The sequence below is a fragment of the Hyla sarda genome, chromosome 7, assembly GCF_029499605.1.
Source record: "Hyla sarda isolate aHylSar1 chromosome 7, aHylSar1.hap1, whole genome shotgun sequence".
In the NCBI taxonomy this organism is placed as follows: Eukaryota; Metazoa; Chordata; class Amphibia; order Anura; family Hylidae; genus Hyla; species Hyla sarda.
In genome coordinates this window covers 26,285,626-26,302,211 of record NC_079195.1, presented here as the reverse complement: position 1 = coordinate 26,302,211, position 16,586 = coordinate 26,285,626, and the positions used below count along the sequence as shown (strand labels likewise).

Here is a 16,586-nt window from a genome sequence, read left to right as displayed (position 1 = left end):
AACATAACTGCTATAATACTGCCTCCTATGTACAGAACATAACTACTATAATACTGCCTCCTATACACAAGAATATAACTACTATAATACTGTCTTTTATGTACAAGAATACAACTACTTTTATTCTGCTCATAATGTACATGAATATAACTACTATAATACTTTCTCTATGTACAAAAAATATGCCAAAGCAAGACTGCAATACTTTATGTTTATCAGGGTGGAGTAAATGATGACATTTCCCTCAGCGCTTACATCACATCGGCCCTTCTGGAACGTGGCACCCCAGGGAATGTGAGTAAAGAGCCAACTATGGCTTGTAGATAGTAAAGATCGGTGAACATAAATCTCTTAGTTATTGATACATTTTACACCAATTACTTGTATATGTTTACCATGCCTGACCATATGGTATATGTGTCATAGCTCATACTGAATTATGTGTCATAGCTCATACTGAATTATTGCCCACTGTTAAATGGATTTATGTTGACATATAGCAGTCGACCTGAGCAGTTGTTCATTGGTTTCAGATAAAAGTAATACCGACACATTTATTCCTCCGCATTATGGATGCAAGTCATGATGGAACTGATAGCATCACATATCCACGTCTAAAACTAACCATAATATATCTTCAAAATCTTCCAGGACTCTATGCTGGTTCGTGCTCTCGCTTGTCTGAAAAATAATATAACAAAGACTACAAACCCGTACACCATGGCACTACTGGCGTATACTTTCGCCTTGGCCAATGATTTGGCAACCAAGCAGATACTTGTGAACAAACTTCTACTGCTCGCGGTGTCCTCAGGTAATATAATTATCATCTATGGCAGAGAAGAGAAGTACTGAATTAAAAAAAAAGCTAAAGGGGTTGTCTGAAAAAAAAAATTACTTGTGTATCGTGTCAAAAAATGTAAAAAAGCAACCTGCTAATATAATGTTATTAGCCATAGTGCAGACATCTTCCATTATCATCTGAGCTGTGTGGCTTTTGGCTCTGACATCACATCACACTCTCTAAAAGCAGAGTTCCTTTCCCTGTCCCAGATTAAATTTACTGTAGTAATGGGACTGTTAGGTAAAATTCCGTGTGGACATGCCCCCAACAGCAGAGCACCGGAAGAACATGCTGGCACTAGGACCACTCGGAAATGCACCGTCTCATAGACGGCAATGCATTTCTGTGCGAAATCCGCAGAAAGAATAGACGTGTCTATTTTTTCTGCGGACTCCAAAATCGGAAATTCTACCTTGTGCACAGTGCAGCAGAATCCCATTAAAATCAATATAGCAATAAACACAAATGCTAACCCTTCAAACCACCTGTAAAGAATAATATTCCAACCCTTCTTTTCAATACAATACTATACAAGCAAATGATTAATCACATTGAAAATTGAAATTCGCTTTATCCTACTGACCAAACCTCAGACATGCTATCCAAAGCCCCCCCCCCATATTTAGAATTATCTCAATCAACAATAAACAAAGTTAGACAAACACAGTACCAATTGATGTCATAGTGAAAGGCCAAGGCAATCATGTTAAAGTGTACCTGTTGTTAACAAACACTTTTTATATAATGTAGACAATACCATTATATGTATATTTGTACTATACATTGGTTAAAAAATGTGTACATTTTTGTCCCTACAGCTATTGTCTATGTGTCTCTGTGAGGAGTCTAAATACAGGAAGTGTGGGGGGACAAGCGGGGTTCTGTGCACTGAGGACAAGTGGGGTTCTGTACACCGAGGACAAGCAGGGCTCTGTACACTGAGGACAAGCAGGGCTCTGTACACTGAGGATAAGCAGGGCTCTGTACACTGAGGACAAGCAGGGCTCTGTACACCTAGGACAAGCAGGGCTCTGTACACCTAGGACAAGCAGGGCTCTGTACACTGAGGACAAGCAGGGCTCTGTAAACTGAGGACAAGCATGGCCCTGTGCACTGAGGACAAGCAGGACTCTGTACACTGAGGACAAGCAGGACTCTGTACACTGAGGACAAGCAAGGCTCTGTACACTGAGGACAAGCAGGGCTCTGTGCAGTGAGGACAAGCTGGTCGCTGAAAACTGAGGACAAGCAGGGTTCTGTACACTGAGGACAAGCAGGACTCTGTGTACTGAGGACAAGCAGGTTTCTGTGCACTGTGGACAAGCAGGGCTCTGTGCACTAAGGACAAGCAGGGCTTTGTACACTGAGGACAAGCAGGGCTCTGTACATTGAGAACAAGCATGGCCCTGTGCACTGAGGACAAGCAGAACTCTGTACACTTAGGACAAGCAGGGCTCTGTACACTGAGGAGAAGCAGGGCTCTGTGCAGTGAGGCCAAGCAAGGCTTTGTGCACTGAGGACAAGCAGGACTCTGTACACTGAGGACAGGCAGGTCTCTTAACACTGAGGAAAAGCAGGGTTCTGTACACTTAGGACAAGCAGTGCTCTTTACACTGAGGACAAGCAGGTCTCTGAACACTGAGGACAAGCAGGGCTCTGTACACTGAGGACAAGCAGGGCTCTGTGCAGTGACGACAAACAGAGCTCTGTTCAGTGAAGACAAGCAGGGCTCTGTACACTGAGGACAAGCAGGGCTCTGTACACTGAGGACAAGCAGGGCTCTGTACACTGAGGACAAGCAGGGCTCTGTACACTGAGGACAAGCAGGACTCTGTACACTGAGGACAAGCAGGGCTTTGTACACTGAGGATAAGCAGGGCTCTGTACACTGAGGACAAGCGGGGCTCTGCACACTGAGGACAAGCGGGGCTCTGCACACTGAGGACAAGCGGGGCTCTTCGCACTGAGGACAAGCGGGGCTCTGCGCACTGAGGACAAACGGGGCTCTGCGCACTGAGGACAAGCGGGGCTCTGCGCACTGAGGACAAGCGGGGCTCTGCACACTGAGGACAAGCGGGGCTCTGCAATCTGAGGACAAGCGGGGCTCTGCACCCTGAGGACAAGCGGGGCTCTGCACACTGAGGACAAGCGGGGCTCTGCACACTGAGGACAAGCGGGGCTCTGCACACTGAGGACAAGCGGGGCTCTGCACACTGAGGACAAGCGGGGCTCTGCACACTGAGGACAAGCGGGGCTCTGTACACTGAGGACAAGCGGGGCTCTGTACACTGAGGACAAGCGGGGCTCTGTACACTGAGGACATGCGGGGGTCTGTACACTGAGGACAAGCGGGGCTCTGTACACTGAGGACATGCGGGGGTCTGTACACTGAGGACAAGTGGGGCTCTGTACACTGAGGACAAGCAGGGCAGGGACACTGAGGACAAGTTTGATTTCTCAAACTCGACAAATAATTCAGTGGCTTTAAAGATACATGTATATGAAAAACATACTCTATTAACAAAAAAATAAATTAAAAAAGCAATCAATTGTAAAAATAATGCATTGCAGCAGCAATATAACCATTCAGCAAAATGGTACAGAACTGATAGCAGAGGAGAGCAGTATGTCTGTGGCCAATTGTAGCACCATTACCTTCCCCCATAGATGTAGCAAGACATGGCTAAGATTTTTTGCAGCTTTCTCACCTTGTTGCAGGGGTGTAGCTATAGAGGTAGTGGAGGAAGCAGTTGCACTGGGGCCCTGGTCCATAAGGGGGCCGCAGAAGCTAAAAGCTACGCCTCTGCCTTGCTGGTCACAGCTTTCCATAGAGACAATTTCCACAAGAGATGTGCCTGTATCATATTTGCCAGCACTCCCAATTTATGTGGAGCAATCCTGAAAAGCAGATTAAAACAGAGGTAGGATGTATGCAAATCCCACCCAAAAGTAGGCATTTTGGGGCTGTTCAAGTTCGGGGCTCAAATTAAACACTTTTACCACATAAGTGTTGGTAAGAATGCTCTAATGCTCTAGGGGGTCCAGAAGGGGCAACTGAACATCGACCCTGGTGGCTGAGGAAGCCCTAAGGACTCTCTGTCACTTAAAGGGATACTCCGCCCCTAGACATCTTATCCCCTATCCAAAGGATAGGGGATAAGATGTCTGATCGCGGGGGGTGGGGGTGGGGGGTTCCGCCGCTGGGACACCAACTGCGATTTCCCTACAGCACCCGGCGTTCGTTTAGAATGCCGGCTGTGACTCTTGAGGCTCGTGACATCATGGCCATGTCCCTCAATGCAAGTCTATGGGAGGGAGCATAGCGGTTCAAGCCCTGGCGCCGCATCGCTAGTCATCCGGCACGGAGCAAAGTTCGCTCCGTGCACCAGATGACTGGGGTGCCGCACCAGAGATCAGACATCTTATCCCCTATCCTTTGGCTAGGGGATAAGATGTCTAGGAGCAGAGTACCCCTTTAAAACGTAAATTATATAAGAATTATAAATGGTGGCAGGTATTATACATGTTATACGTTGTGCACTGGGGTCCTGACATCTTTGTTGAATTTCTCTCTTAGGAGGTAACCTGTACTGGACGTCCTCTAGTAGCTCAGTATCGGTCAGTGTAGAGTTATCCGCATATGTCCTCCTGGCGCTGACTACTGCCCCGATAGTATCACCAAGTGATATCCTAAAAGCTTCCCAGATTGTCACCTGGTTGATCAAACAGCAGAATCCCTACGGGGGTTTTTCCTCTACACAGGTAAAGCATCTGGCATTGTTCATGTCTGTGGCATCTTTTGCATCTTTTTACACACCTCTGCCTATTACAGGATACAGTGGTGGCAATTCAAGCTCTGGCCAAGTACACGAGGCTAACGTTCAGTCCTAAAGGCATCTTGTCAATCACGGTTTCTAAGAACAGCAAGACTTTGAAGGTATTCAAGGTGGATGAAACCAATCGTCTTCTCCTCCAGACGGCTCCCCTACCAGACATTCCTGGGGAATACAACCTGCTTATTAAAGGGACTGGCTGCGTGTTCATTCAGGTGACTTACTATGGGGTTTATATACATTATATAGGTTAGAAAAACATAATCAAAGTAAAAAATAAAGAGAAAAGCCAAGACCAGCAAAAGATGAATGGTATCAGGGCAGCAAAGCCACTGAATGGTTGAGCAGAACAAGATGTGTGTCCCTCAATGCTGAGAATGACAGTTTATGGTAAACTTTATATCTGATCTGTGTGGAAAATTCTTCTTTTATGGTTGTTGTCCTTTTGTCCTTAATGTTCAGTTAATTTGAGACCTTTTTTTTTCTTCTTCTTGCTAACAGATCGTCCTAAAATACAATGTTCTGCCACAACCAGCACCATCTGCCTTTAATATTAATGCAAAAATAGTACGTTGTGACAATACAGGAATATTTCTTCTTCAGATAACAGTCAGGTAATCATTGAAAAAATTATTATCTATCTATCTCCTATTTATCTATCTATCTCCTATCTATCTATCTATCTCCTATCTCTATCTATCTATCTATCTCCTATCTATCTATCTATCTATCTCCTATCTATCTATCTATCTATCTATCTCCTATCTATCTATCTATCTCCTATCTATCTCCTATCTATCTATCTATCTATCTCCTATCTAGTCAAGTAGAAGCAGTGGCACTCCAAGCTGGTGAAATAAAGTGATGTCTTTATTTACTCCAAAGTGAGCTACGTTTCGGCAGCCTCCCGCTGCCTTTGTCAAAGGCAGCGGGAGGCTGCCGAAACGTAGCTCACTTTGGAGTAAATAAAGACATCACTTTATTTCACCAGCTTGGAGTGCCACTGCTTCTACTTGACTACTTCACTTTGGATCTCTGACCCAGATCAACAGCAGTCAGGCACCCGTTCACTTTTATCGCAGGAGTGCTGCTTCCCTCCTCTACTACTATCTCCTATCTATCTATCTCATATTTATCTATCTCATATCTATCTATCTCATATCTATCTCCTATCTATCTATCTATTTATTTATCTATCTATCTATCTACAAAGATGATCCAGCTGGCTGGATCAACATGTGCAGCTGGATCATCGTTGTGGATTTATCTATGCAGTCTGCGACTGGGACTGCTTTTGCTTGCCCGCACCCTGCTACTACTACTCATCTCCTTGGTTCTATCTATCTATCTATCTATCTAGTTGTCTATCTATCTATCTCATATCTATCTATCTCATGTCTATCTATCTAGCTATCTATCTATCTCATATACATCTCATATCTATCTATCTATCTATCTACTTATCTATCTATCTATCTATCTAATATCTATCTATCTATCTCATATCTATCTATCTAATATCTATCTATTTCATATATATCTATCTATGTCATATCTATCTATCTATCTATCTCATATCTATCTTTCTATCTCATATCTATCTATCTCATATCTATCTATCTATCTCATATCTATCTTTCTATCTCATATCTATCTATCTATCTATCTATCTATCTCATATATATCTATCTAATATCTATCTATCTATCTCATATCTATCTATCTCATATCTATCTTTCTATCTCATATCTATCTATCTCTCTATCTCATATCTATCTTTCTATCTCATATCTATCTATCTCATATATATCTATCTATTTATCTCTTATCTATCTCATACCTATCTATCTATCTATTGTCATATCTACCTATTTAGCACTGAACAGGAAACTCCGGTATCTTGTGCAAAAAAGAGATTTTAAGATTTATTGGTTTCCAAAGAAAACATGCAACATTTCAGCTACATATTAGCCTTCAAAAACAAAGCTCCTAATCTCAGCTCATTATCTGTATAGAAGACACCTGGGAGCCAGAAATCTTGTTGATTGATAGGGAATCAAATACACATTTCATAATCAATTCATAACTTATTTGAAATGCATTCTTCTGGATATTTTTGTTGTTATTCTCTCTCCTACTTTTCAAATAAACCGACTATTATAATTATAGACTTATCAGTACCAGAACCTGATATACCAAACAGATACGCAACAGCACTCTGGATATCCGGAGTGCTGCTGCGTATTTGTTTGGTATATCCATCTTTCTACCTTATATCTAGCGAGTAATTTTTCTCAGATTGCATATAACTAAAGTTTCCATTGTTTTTATCACTGTAATTTTGCGTATTTGCTCCGGCCCATCTCTTTTATTACAGTTACATTGGAAAGAGACGTGTTACTAATATGGTCCTTATTGAAGTGGAAATGCTCTCAGGATTCCAGCCGTTTGATGACCTAGGAGACCAGGTTAGATGGCAGCATTGTACCATCTGTTGTGCAGAGGCTATTTTCTTGATACACTTTGATAAAATGTTCTCCGGGGTTTGTCTGACAATTTTATTTTATATTGATGTCTTCTGTGGAATAGGATTTTAATATTTTAATATTACGGTATATAACGTTCTACACAGTATTGTGGGTTTTTGGGAACTGATTGTATAAAGTAGTGACAATGAGGACATAATGATATCAACATTCCTTGAATTGTAAATTCATTTATTTTTTCCAATCTTCATTTTTTAGCCTGGGACATCACCCCTGGTCATGAAAATTAACAACAAAAGAGATTCTATTACTATTTACCTTGACGAGGTCAGTGGATATGTCTTGTCGTGTGAGCACGGATTATACATTTTGTTGTGTTAGTTTTCCAGGAAAAAAAAAAAGGATAATTTCACTTGATTGGAAAATATTAGGACTACCGTATTTATCGGTGTATAACACGCACTTTTTAGGCTAAAATTTTTAGCCTAAAGTCTATGTGCGTGTTATACGCCGATACACCCCCAGGAAAGGCAGGGGAGAGAGGCCGTCGCTGCCCGCTTCTCTCCCCCTGCCTTTCCTGGGGTCTAGAGCCCTGCTGCCGGCCCTTCTCTCCCCCTGGCTATCGGCGCCGCTGCCCATTCTGTCCCCCTGACTATCGGTGCCGGCGCCCCATTGCCGGCACCGATAGCCAGGGGGAGAGAAGCGGCGCCGACAGCCAGGGGGAGAGAAGGGGCAGCGGCACCCATTGCCGGCGCCGCTGCCCCGTTGCCTCCCCCCATCCCCGGTGGCATAATTACCTGTTGCCGGGTTACCTGTTACCTGTTGCGTCCGCGCTGCTGCAGGCCTCCGGCGTGCGTCCCCTGCATCTTTGCTATGCACGGCGCGGTGCATGACGTCAGTGCACCGCGCTGTGCATAGCAACGACGCAGGGGACGCACGCCGGAGGCCTGCAGCAGCGCGGACTCGACCCCGGCAACAGGTAATTATGCCACCGGGGATGGGGGGAGGCAACGGGGCAGCAGCGCCGGCAATGGGTGCCGCTGCCCCTTCTCTCCCCCTGGCTGTCGGCGCCACTTCTCTCCCCCTGGCTATCGGCGCCGGCAATGGGGCGCCGGCACCGATAGTCAGGGGGACAGAACGGGCAGAGGCGCCGATAGCCAGGGGGAGAGAAGGGCCAGCAGCAGGGCTCTAGACCACAGGAAAGGCAGGGGGAGAGAAGCGGGCAGCGACGGCCTCTCTCCCCCTGCCTTTCCTGGGGGTGTATCGGGGTATACACGCGCACACACGCACCCTCATTTTACCATGGATATTTGGGTAAAAAACTTTTTTTACCCAAATATCCTTGGTAAAATGAGGGTGCGTGTTATAGGCCGGTGCGTGGTATACCCCGATAAATACGGTAGTTAAAAGTAATTTCTTTAAGTTTTTCTTGAAGGCAGGAAAAATGGGTATACGTATAAGGATCTGAATGACTATGACAAGGGCTAAATTATGATGGCTAGATGACTGGGTCAGAGCATCTCCAGAACAGCTGGTCTGGTGAGGTGTTCTTGGTATGTAAGGGTCAGTACAAGAGATGAGCGAATTTTTTAAAAATTTGATTCGGCTGACTCGCTGAATTTTCTGAAAAAATCTGGTTCGGCCCAAATTTTTTCGCTGGCGAAGCACTATTAAAAATGGCTATTTCTGGCCTACAGAGAGAGCCTCACCATCCCTAAGATTAATATATGAATTTTCCAAATTAAATTGAAGATTTATAGTAGCTATGGTACCATAAAATTTTTTAGGTAATGTCCCAGGCCCAGCAGCATCGGTAAAGCATATAGTGGCTGAATGACACAGCCTGGTGCTGGCGGCAGCATGAGGAGATCATAGAGTTTCACAATCTCTAAGATTAAAAAATGATATTTCAAATTGAAAATGAAGATTTATGGTAGCTAGTGCTACCATTAAAATGTTTAGGTAATGTCCCAGGCCGAGCAGCACGAGTAAACCATATAGTGGCTGAATGACACAGCCTGGAGTTGGTGGAAGATGAGGAGACCATATAGTAGCTGAAGTTGGCGGCAGCATGAGTAGAACATATAGTGACTGAAAGGCACAGCCTGGAGGCGGCAGATAAGGAGACTGAATAGTGGCTGAAAGGCATAGCCTGGAGGTGGCAGTAGCATGAGGAGACCATACAGTGGCAGAATGGCACAGCCTGGAGTTGGCTGCAGATGAGGAGACCATATAGTGGCTGAATGGCACATTCTGGAGTTGGCAGCAGCATGAGTAGAACATATAGTGGCTGAATGGCATAGCCTGTAGTAGGCAGCAGACGAGCAGACCATATAGTGGCTGAATGGCACAGCCTAGAGTTGGTGGCAGCATAAGTAGGACATATAGTGGCTGAATGAAACAGCGTGGAGGTGGCGGCAGCATGAGGAGACCATATAGTGGCTGAATGGCACAGCCTGGAGTTGGTGGCAGATGAGGAGACCATATAGTGGCTGAATGGCACAACCTGGAGTTGGCGGCAGCATTAGGAGAACATATAGTGGCTGAATGGCACAGCCTGGAGTTGACGGCAGCATGAGGAGACCATATAGTGGCTGAAGGGCACAGCCTGGAGTTGGCATCAGCATTAGGAGAACATATAGCGGCTGAATGGCATAGCATGGAGTTGGTGGCAGCATGAGTAGAACATATAGTAGCTGAATGACACAGCCTGGAGGTGGCAGAAGTATGAGGAGACCATATGGTGGCAGAATGAGACAGCCTGGAGGTGGCAGCAGCCTCAGGAGTCCTGAAAGTGACCCAGTGACAGAGTGGTGCAGTGGGTGGCAATACCAGTACCCGGTGACCAAGGTGGGTGAAAAAAGGTCTGATGCGGAGGAATGTTTGCAACTGGGGAGCAGCGCCTTAAATCTGTTTGGCACTATCCATATTTGTGAAGTGTTGGTGTGGCACCATAGTCAATCTACTCTGATGCATCAGGCATTGGTGGGTGGAAATCGTTACTGATCCATGCCTGATTCATCTTCACAAAGGTCAGTCTCTCCACATTTTTCATGGACAGACGAGTTCTCCTTGGGGTGACTATGGCCCCCGCAACACTAAACATCCTCTCTGATGGCACACTATTGGCCGGGCAGGACAGCTTTTCCAGGGCAAACTCTACTAGTTGTGGCCACAAATCAAGTTTGGCTGCCCAGAAGTCCAGTGGATCTTCAAGGTGTGTTGGCATGGCCATGTCAAGGTATGCCACTACCTGCTGGTTCAGGTCCTGCTCCAGGTTTACCTGCTGCTGATGAATTGATTCACTATGTGGGTGAAGAAAGGTATTCATCAGCGACTGTAGACTCAAGCTGCTGCTGATGGAGCTGGTACTGCTCCTGCCACCCCACCCCTCCCCAGCTGCCATGGCAGTCAGTGGAAGGTAAGTTCAGAGGGCCCCCCAAATCAGAACTGCGAGAGGATTGACGATGGCGCAGATAGGCATCGGCCAACTGTCTCTGTAGTAGGTCAGTTTGACCTCTCTCTAAGTGGGTGTAAAAAAGGCCCCCATTTTGTGGCGGTAGCAAGGGTACAATAAGGTGGCGGGCCAGAAGTCATCCCGCTGCCGAAAGGTGACAATTCGGCGGTCGCTACGCAAGCAAGTGAGCATGCATCGTGCCATTAGTGCAATTGACTTGGATGGACTCCCTAACTCCATCTCCACTGCATACTCCCACGGTGCGTCTGGGTCCTCTGTCTCGCCTTCTTCATAACCCTCTAGCTCCTCTGGCTGCTCCTCCTCTCCTGTCAGATGACTAGAAAAAACGCTCATCTCGTGAAACATAAACTGTGCTCCACTGTGCCCCTCCCTTTCCTCCTCCATCTCCAGTTCAGCCCCCACAGGGATCACTTGGTCATGAGATGTAGGCGCCATGTCTCCAGTGCCCTGATCAGCCATTGTTTCCAATACATGTTGTAGGAAATGAAGCAGTGGAATGACGTTGTTCATCCCATAATCCTGGTGACTGACTAATAATGTGGCTTCCTAAAAGGGCCGGAGCAAACGGCAGGTGTCACGTATGAGCTGCCACTGGTTGACATTGAAGTTACACAGGGGAGTACCCCTATCTACTTGGATCATCAAGAAATTGGTGATGGCTTTTCTCTGTTCGTAAAGTCGGACCAACATATGGAGAGTGGAATTCAAACGAGTGGCAATGTCGTAAATTAGACTATGTTGGGGGATACCGTTCTTAATAGTGTTGGGTGTGAATATTTGCATTTCAAATTTTTATTGCGAATATCGCAAATTTGCGAATTTGCGAATATATTCGCTATATATTTGAAATTGCGAATATTAGTGTTTATGCATATGCGCATATGTGAATATTTGCATATCCCTTCTTTTCACTTTTGGGACAATTAGAATGATACAAATACACTTGTCAGAGGTTATCAACAACATCCCTAGCAACCAATAGTAAAGTTACCCACCCCCTCACTGTATTCTTCCTCGAATACGCGAATGTTCAAATATTCACATATGCTAATATTCTCATATGCGAATATATAGCGAATATGCGAAATTTGCAAATATAGTGGGAATATTCGTCTATATATTCGCAAAATATATCGCAAATTCGAATATGGCCAATGCCGCTCATCACTAGTTCTGATGCTGCAGTTCAAGGAGGGTGTGCTTTGCGGTGTACGACTGGCTGAAGTGCACGCAAAGTTTCCTTCCCATTGTTAGGATGTCTTGCAGATGTGGGGAACACTTCAGGAACTGCTTGACAACCAGATTGAACACGTGTGCTATGCAGAGCGCATGGCTCAGCCTTCCTTGTCGCAGCACAGACAAGATGTTTTTCCCATTGTCGGTCACCATGGTTCCCATTTTCAGTTATCGTGGAGTAAGCCATGCTTCGATTTTTATTATGAATGACTGTGTGACTCAGTTCGCCAAGGCAAACCATGCGAAGAACAGCCTGACACCGCCTTGCCCTGTACACATGGTATGCTGAGGAGAAAGCAGCTGTGTGACCTGTCCAACTTGGTGCTGTGGCTGTGCAGGAACCACATTCACCCAGTGAGCCGTAAAGGACATGTATTGTCCCCGACCATAGTTACAGCTCCATACGTCGGCTCTGCCGTGCACTTTTTTACATACCGACAGGCTCAAGGACTGGCTCACCTTCTCTTCCACAAAATTGTGCAGGGGTGATACTGCCTTCTTTGAAAAGAAATGACGGCTTGGGACTCTCCACCTTGGCTCGGCACGAGCCATCAGTTCTCTGAAAGGTGCAGAGTCCACCACTTGAAAAGGGAGGGAATGCAACACCTGTAACTTGGACAGGAGTACATTCAACTTCTGCGCCGTTGGATGAGTGGCTGCATACTGTTTTCTTTTGGACATGGCTTCGCTGATGGATTGCTGGCGGAAGGACTGGCTAAACGTAGGAGGAGAAAGGGCATCTGGAGTGACAGAAGGAGGGTATGACACACAGATCTCTTCGGCTGAGGTGGTGGAGCCTAGGCTGGCTGAAAATGGGAGCGGCGTGGCACTGGGGGATGCAGCAGGCTGGACCACTACATCAGAGCCATGGTTCTCCCAGGCCGCTTTATGGTGGCACAGCATATGTTGACGCAGGGCCGTGGTACCAACATTGGGACCCTGGCCACGCTTCACCTTCTGTCGACAAACGCTTCACCTTCTGCCGCTATGTTAACCTCCTCCGTTCCACACTAATTGACTATGCTAACCTCTAAAAGTCTGCACTAATTGACTTCTACTGCCGCCATCTCCAGGAACCCTTGTTCCACTACCTCCTGGGAAGGCAGGCTGCCGCAAAGCAGGTTGTCTCCCCCTGGCATGTTTGGCTCCAGAATTTCCACCTCTGCCACCATGCTGACTGCCAACCAAGCTACCACCTTGCTGGCTCAGCTGCTGCCTCACAGGCAACCTGCAACCCTCTTCTCCTGATGATGATGAAGTCCCATCTGCACCCGGCTCCCAATTGCGATCGGCTTCATCATCATCAATAAGTGTCTGCACGTCACTGATGTTCTCCTTAGGTTCCCCAACAGTTTTTGCTTCAGGACCCTGAACGCTGGCAACATCGCCTCCCACATCACTCTCCTCATCACTTGCCCGCCCAAGCGGAGGAAGCGGCGGTTGTCTCCTACATTTCTTGGCTGGGCAGTAGCTGGTGACTGTCCTCTATTTGATTATCCTCACTGAATAGTCGAGCTGAACCCACAGCATAAGATACTTCTTCTGTAGGGGAGGGAATAGCATAGGACAGAGGCAATGGGAGGACAGGGACTGCTCCCGGGGCATACCAACTGAGGGATGTGTCTGAGGAACACACCGACTGTTGACTGGGGGTATCAGATGTCACTTGTGTTGAAGTGGATGACCGTGTCAACCAATCGATGAGGGCAGATGGGTTGCTGGTCGAGACATGACCGCTAGCTGATACCGGGAGCTCAGGCCTCTCGCTGTGACTCCTGCTGCCACTCGCCCCTAGTCTGCTGTGACCTCTGCCTATGCCTGATGAATTTAGGCCTTTGCCACTCCTCTGTGCACGTCTTGACACTTCTCTGCCTGACATACTTAGTGCTTATATAAGGGGAATACCATACGCTTCACTACGCTTAATCCCTTAAGGACCACAGGTTTTTCAGTTTTTGCACTTTAGTTTTTTCCTCCTCGCCTTTTAAAAATCATAACCCTTTCAATTTTGCACCTAAAAATCCATATGATGGCTTATTTTTTGTGCCACCAATTCTACTTTGCATTCACATCAGTCATTTTAGCCAAAAAATCGACGGTGAAACGGAAAAAAAATCATTGTGCGACAAAATTGAAGAAAAAACACCATTTTGTAACTTTTTGGGGCTTCCGTTTCTACGCAGTACATTTTTCAGTAAAAATGACACCTTATCTTTATTCTGTAGGTCCATATGATTAAAATGATACCCTAATTATATAGGTTGGATATTGTCATACTTCTGGAAAAAATCATAACTACATGCATGAAAATTTATAAGTTTAAAATTGTCATTTTCTGACCCTTATAACATTTTTATTTTACAGCGTATGGGGCAGTATTAGGGCTAATTTTTTGCACCGTGATCTGAAGTTTTTATTGGTACCATTTTTGTATTGATAAGACTTTTCGATCACTTTTTATTCATTTTTTCATGAATTTTTTTGCGCTTACGCCATTAACCGTGGGGTTTAATTAATGATATATCTTTATAGTTCGGACATTTACGCACGTGGCGATACCACATATGTTTATATTTATTTTTATTTACATGTTTTTTTTATGGGAAAAGGGGGGTGATTTTGACTTTTATTAGGGAAATGGTTAAATTACTGATTTTGCACTGATCTTATACTGATTTTGCACTGATCTTATACACTGATCACTGCAAAGCCATAGCTTGGCGGTCAATTACTCAAGCCTGCATCTCAGGCGCCGAGCAATCAATCGCCGAACAGACGCGCCGGAGGAAGGTAAGAGGCATTTTCACTGTGGTGGTCCCGATCAGCCCCACTGAGCAGCCAGGAAGCTTTTACTTTTGTTTTAGATGCGGTGTTCAACTTTGAACGCCGCGTCTAAAGGGTTAACCTTTAACCACGATCGCTTCTGCGCGCTATTAGCCCCGGATCCTGGCATGAGTTACATGCTGGGACTGACCCGATATGACACGGGGGGGGGGGGTCACCGCGTGACCCCGCGTTGTATTGCGGGAGCCGGCCAAGGACGTAAATATACGTCCTTGGTCATTAAGGGATTAAAACAGTAATTGTCTAGAACAGCAGAAGGTGTGTATTTTTGGCTGTCCTTTCACAGTATATAGGCCCTTGACAGATTAACAAAATAGTACACTACTCAGATGTATGTATGTGGTATGCACTTATGAGGGCTGCAAAATGCACTATAGTATGCTTAAAAATTTATTGGAGTAAAACACTAGCCGGTGATTACTTTTGCCTGGACTTTCACAGTATCTAGTCCCTTGACAGATTAACAGGTACAAAATAGGGATCGACCAATTATCGGTATGGCCGATATTATCGGCCGATAATCACGATTTTGGGCATTATCGGTATCGGCAATTACCTTGCTGATAAGCCGATAATGCCCCGCCCCCACCGCACCGCGACCGCCCCCCCTGACCCGCCGCACCGCATCGCACCTCCCACCGCACCGCCCTGGCCCCATTGCCTCCCCCGGTTTTGTAATTACCTGTTCCCGGGGCCCACACTACTTCTTGCTCCTGCTGCGTCCTGCGTTACGCTGTGCGCAATGACGAGTGACGTGATGTGCGCGACGTGACGTCACCGTCAGTGCGCACAGTGACAGTTCAGGAGGACGCCACCGGAGCCAGATGTAGAGTGGACCCCGGGAACAGGTAATTATAAAACCGGGGATGGGGGAGGAAATGGGGCCGGTGCGGTGCGGCGGGTCGGGGGGGGGGGGGGGTTGCGGTCGCGGGTGCGGTGCGGCGGCGGTCGCGGTGCAATGCGGAGCGGTGGCAGTGATAGGTCTCAGGACCCCCAGACAGGCAGGGGAGAGAAGCGGGTGGCGGCGGCGGTCTATGGCACCGCAAAAGCCACTGCAGTGCATTGATTTAAATCGCCCGCTTTAAATCAATGATCTGCAGCGGTGTCGCGGGGGGATAAATAGCCAATAACTTATACCGGAATATCGGTACAAGATATCGGCTATCGGCCCTAACCTCCACCGATTATCGGTATCGGCCCTAAAAAAACGATATCGGTCGATCCCTAGTACAAAATAGTACACTACTTAGATGTAGGTATGTGGTATGCACTAATGAGAGCAGAAAAATGCACTACAGTACGCTTATAAAAGTAAAAGAAAATTGTGATCTCTCACAGACTATGAGGAATGGATTATTTGACTATCACAGACCATTTGTTGTGAAACAAAGAGGGCAGAAATGCACTGAAAATTATTCCATCTTCCTCTGCTAAGGTTTCTCAAGCTGAGACAGCTTGTTCAAATGTATAAGGCAGCACACAGCTCTCTGCCCCTCACCGTAATATACTGTAGAAAGTGACTGGGAGGTTAATGGCTGCAGTAAAAATTATTTTCAGTGAAAATTGCACTACTCTCTGTCCACCAGAACGCTGACATGACTAGGAGATGAAACGGTGCTGGAAATGACTAGGAAGTGACTAGCCAGAATATGGCTGCTGATTATATGGGGCTGTGACATCACAGGGGTGACTGGCTGCTGATAGGCTACATCCTGCATGTGATTCAGGGTCACCCCTCCTACCATTGTTCCCCCTTCCCAGAGTTCATTGCCCCATGTCCTCACATGTGGATCCACCATTTTAGATGCCCTGGAGCCTGGACCGCACTAAATGGAGTTTAATGAGGTGATTCATTAATAGATAGA

General features: G+C 46.1%; 1 protein-coding gene and 1 long non-coding RNA gene across 8 annotated transcripts in view; one reads left to right on the top strand and one right to left on the bottom strand.

Annotated features, from left to right (window-relative positions):
• LOC130283383 (uncharacterized) overlaps nt 1-16,586 on the bottom strand; it is a 121,163-nt gene that overhangs the window by 60,070 nt on the left and 44,507 nt on the right. The window lies entirely within an intron of this gene.
• Nucleotides 1-16,586, top strand: part of LOC130283381 (alpha-2-macroglobulin-like protein 1) — a 174,365-nt gene that overhangs the window by 155,542 nt on the left and 2,237 nt on the right. For all 6 annotated transcript variants that reach the window (XM_056532786.1, XM_056532784.1, XM_056532790.1 and 3 more), the window contains 7 exons: nt 220-294; nt 652-814; nt 4,422-4,606; nt 4,677-4,892; nt 5,179-5,291; nt 7,055-7,145; nt 7,422-7,490. In XM_056532786.1, coding sequence (XP_056388761.1) covers nt 220-294; nt 652-814; nt 4,422-4,606; nt 4,677-4,892; nt 5,179-5,291; nt 7,055-7,145; nt 7,422-7,490 — 912 coding nt within the window. The remainder of the gene's footprint in view (nt 1-219; nt 295-651; nt 815-4,421; nt 4,607-4,676; nt 4,893-5,178; nt 5,292-7,054; nt 7,146-7,421; nt 7,491-16,586) is intronic.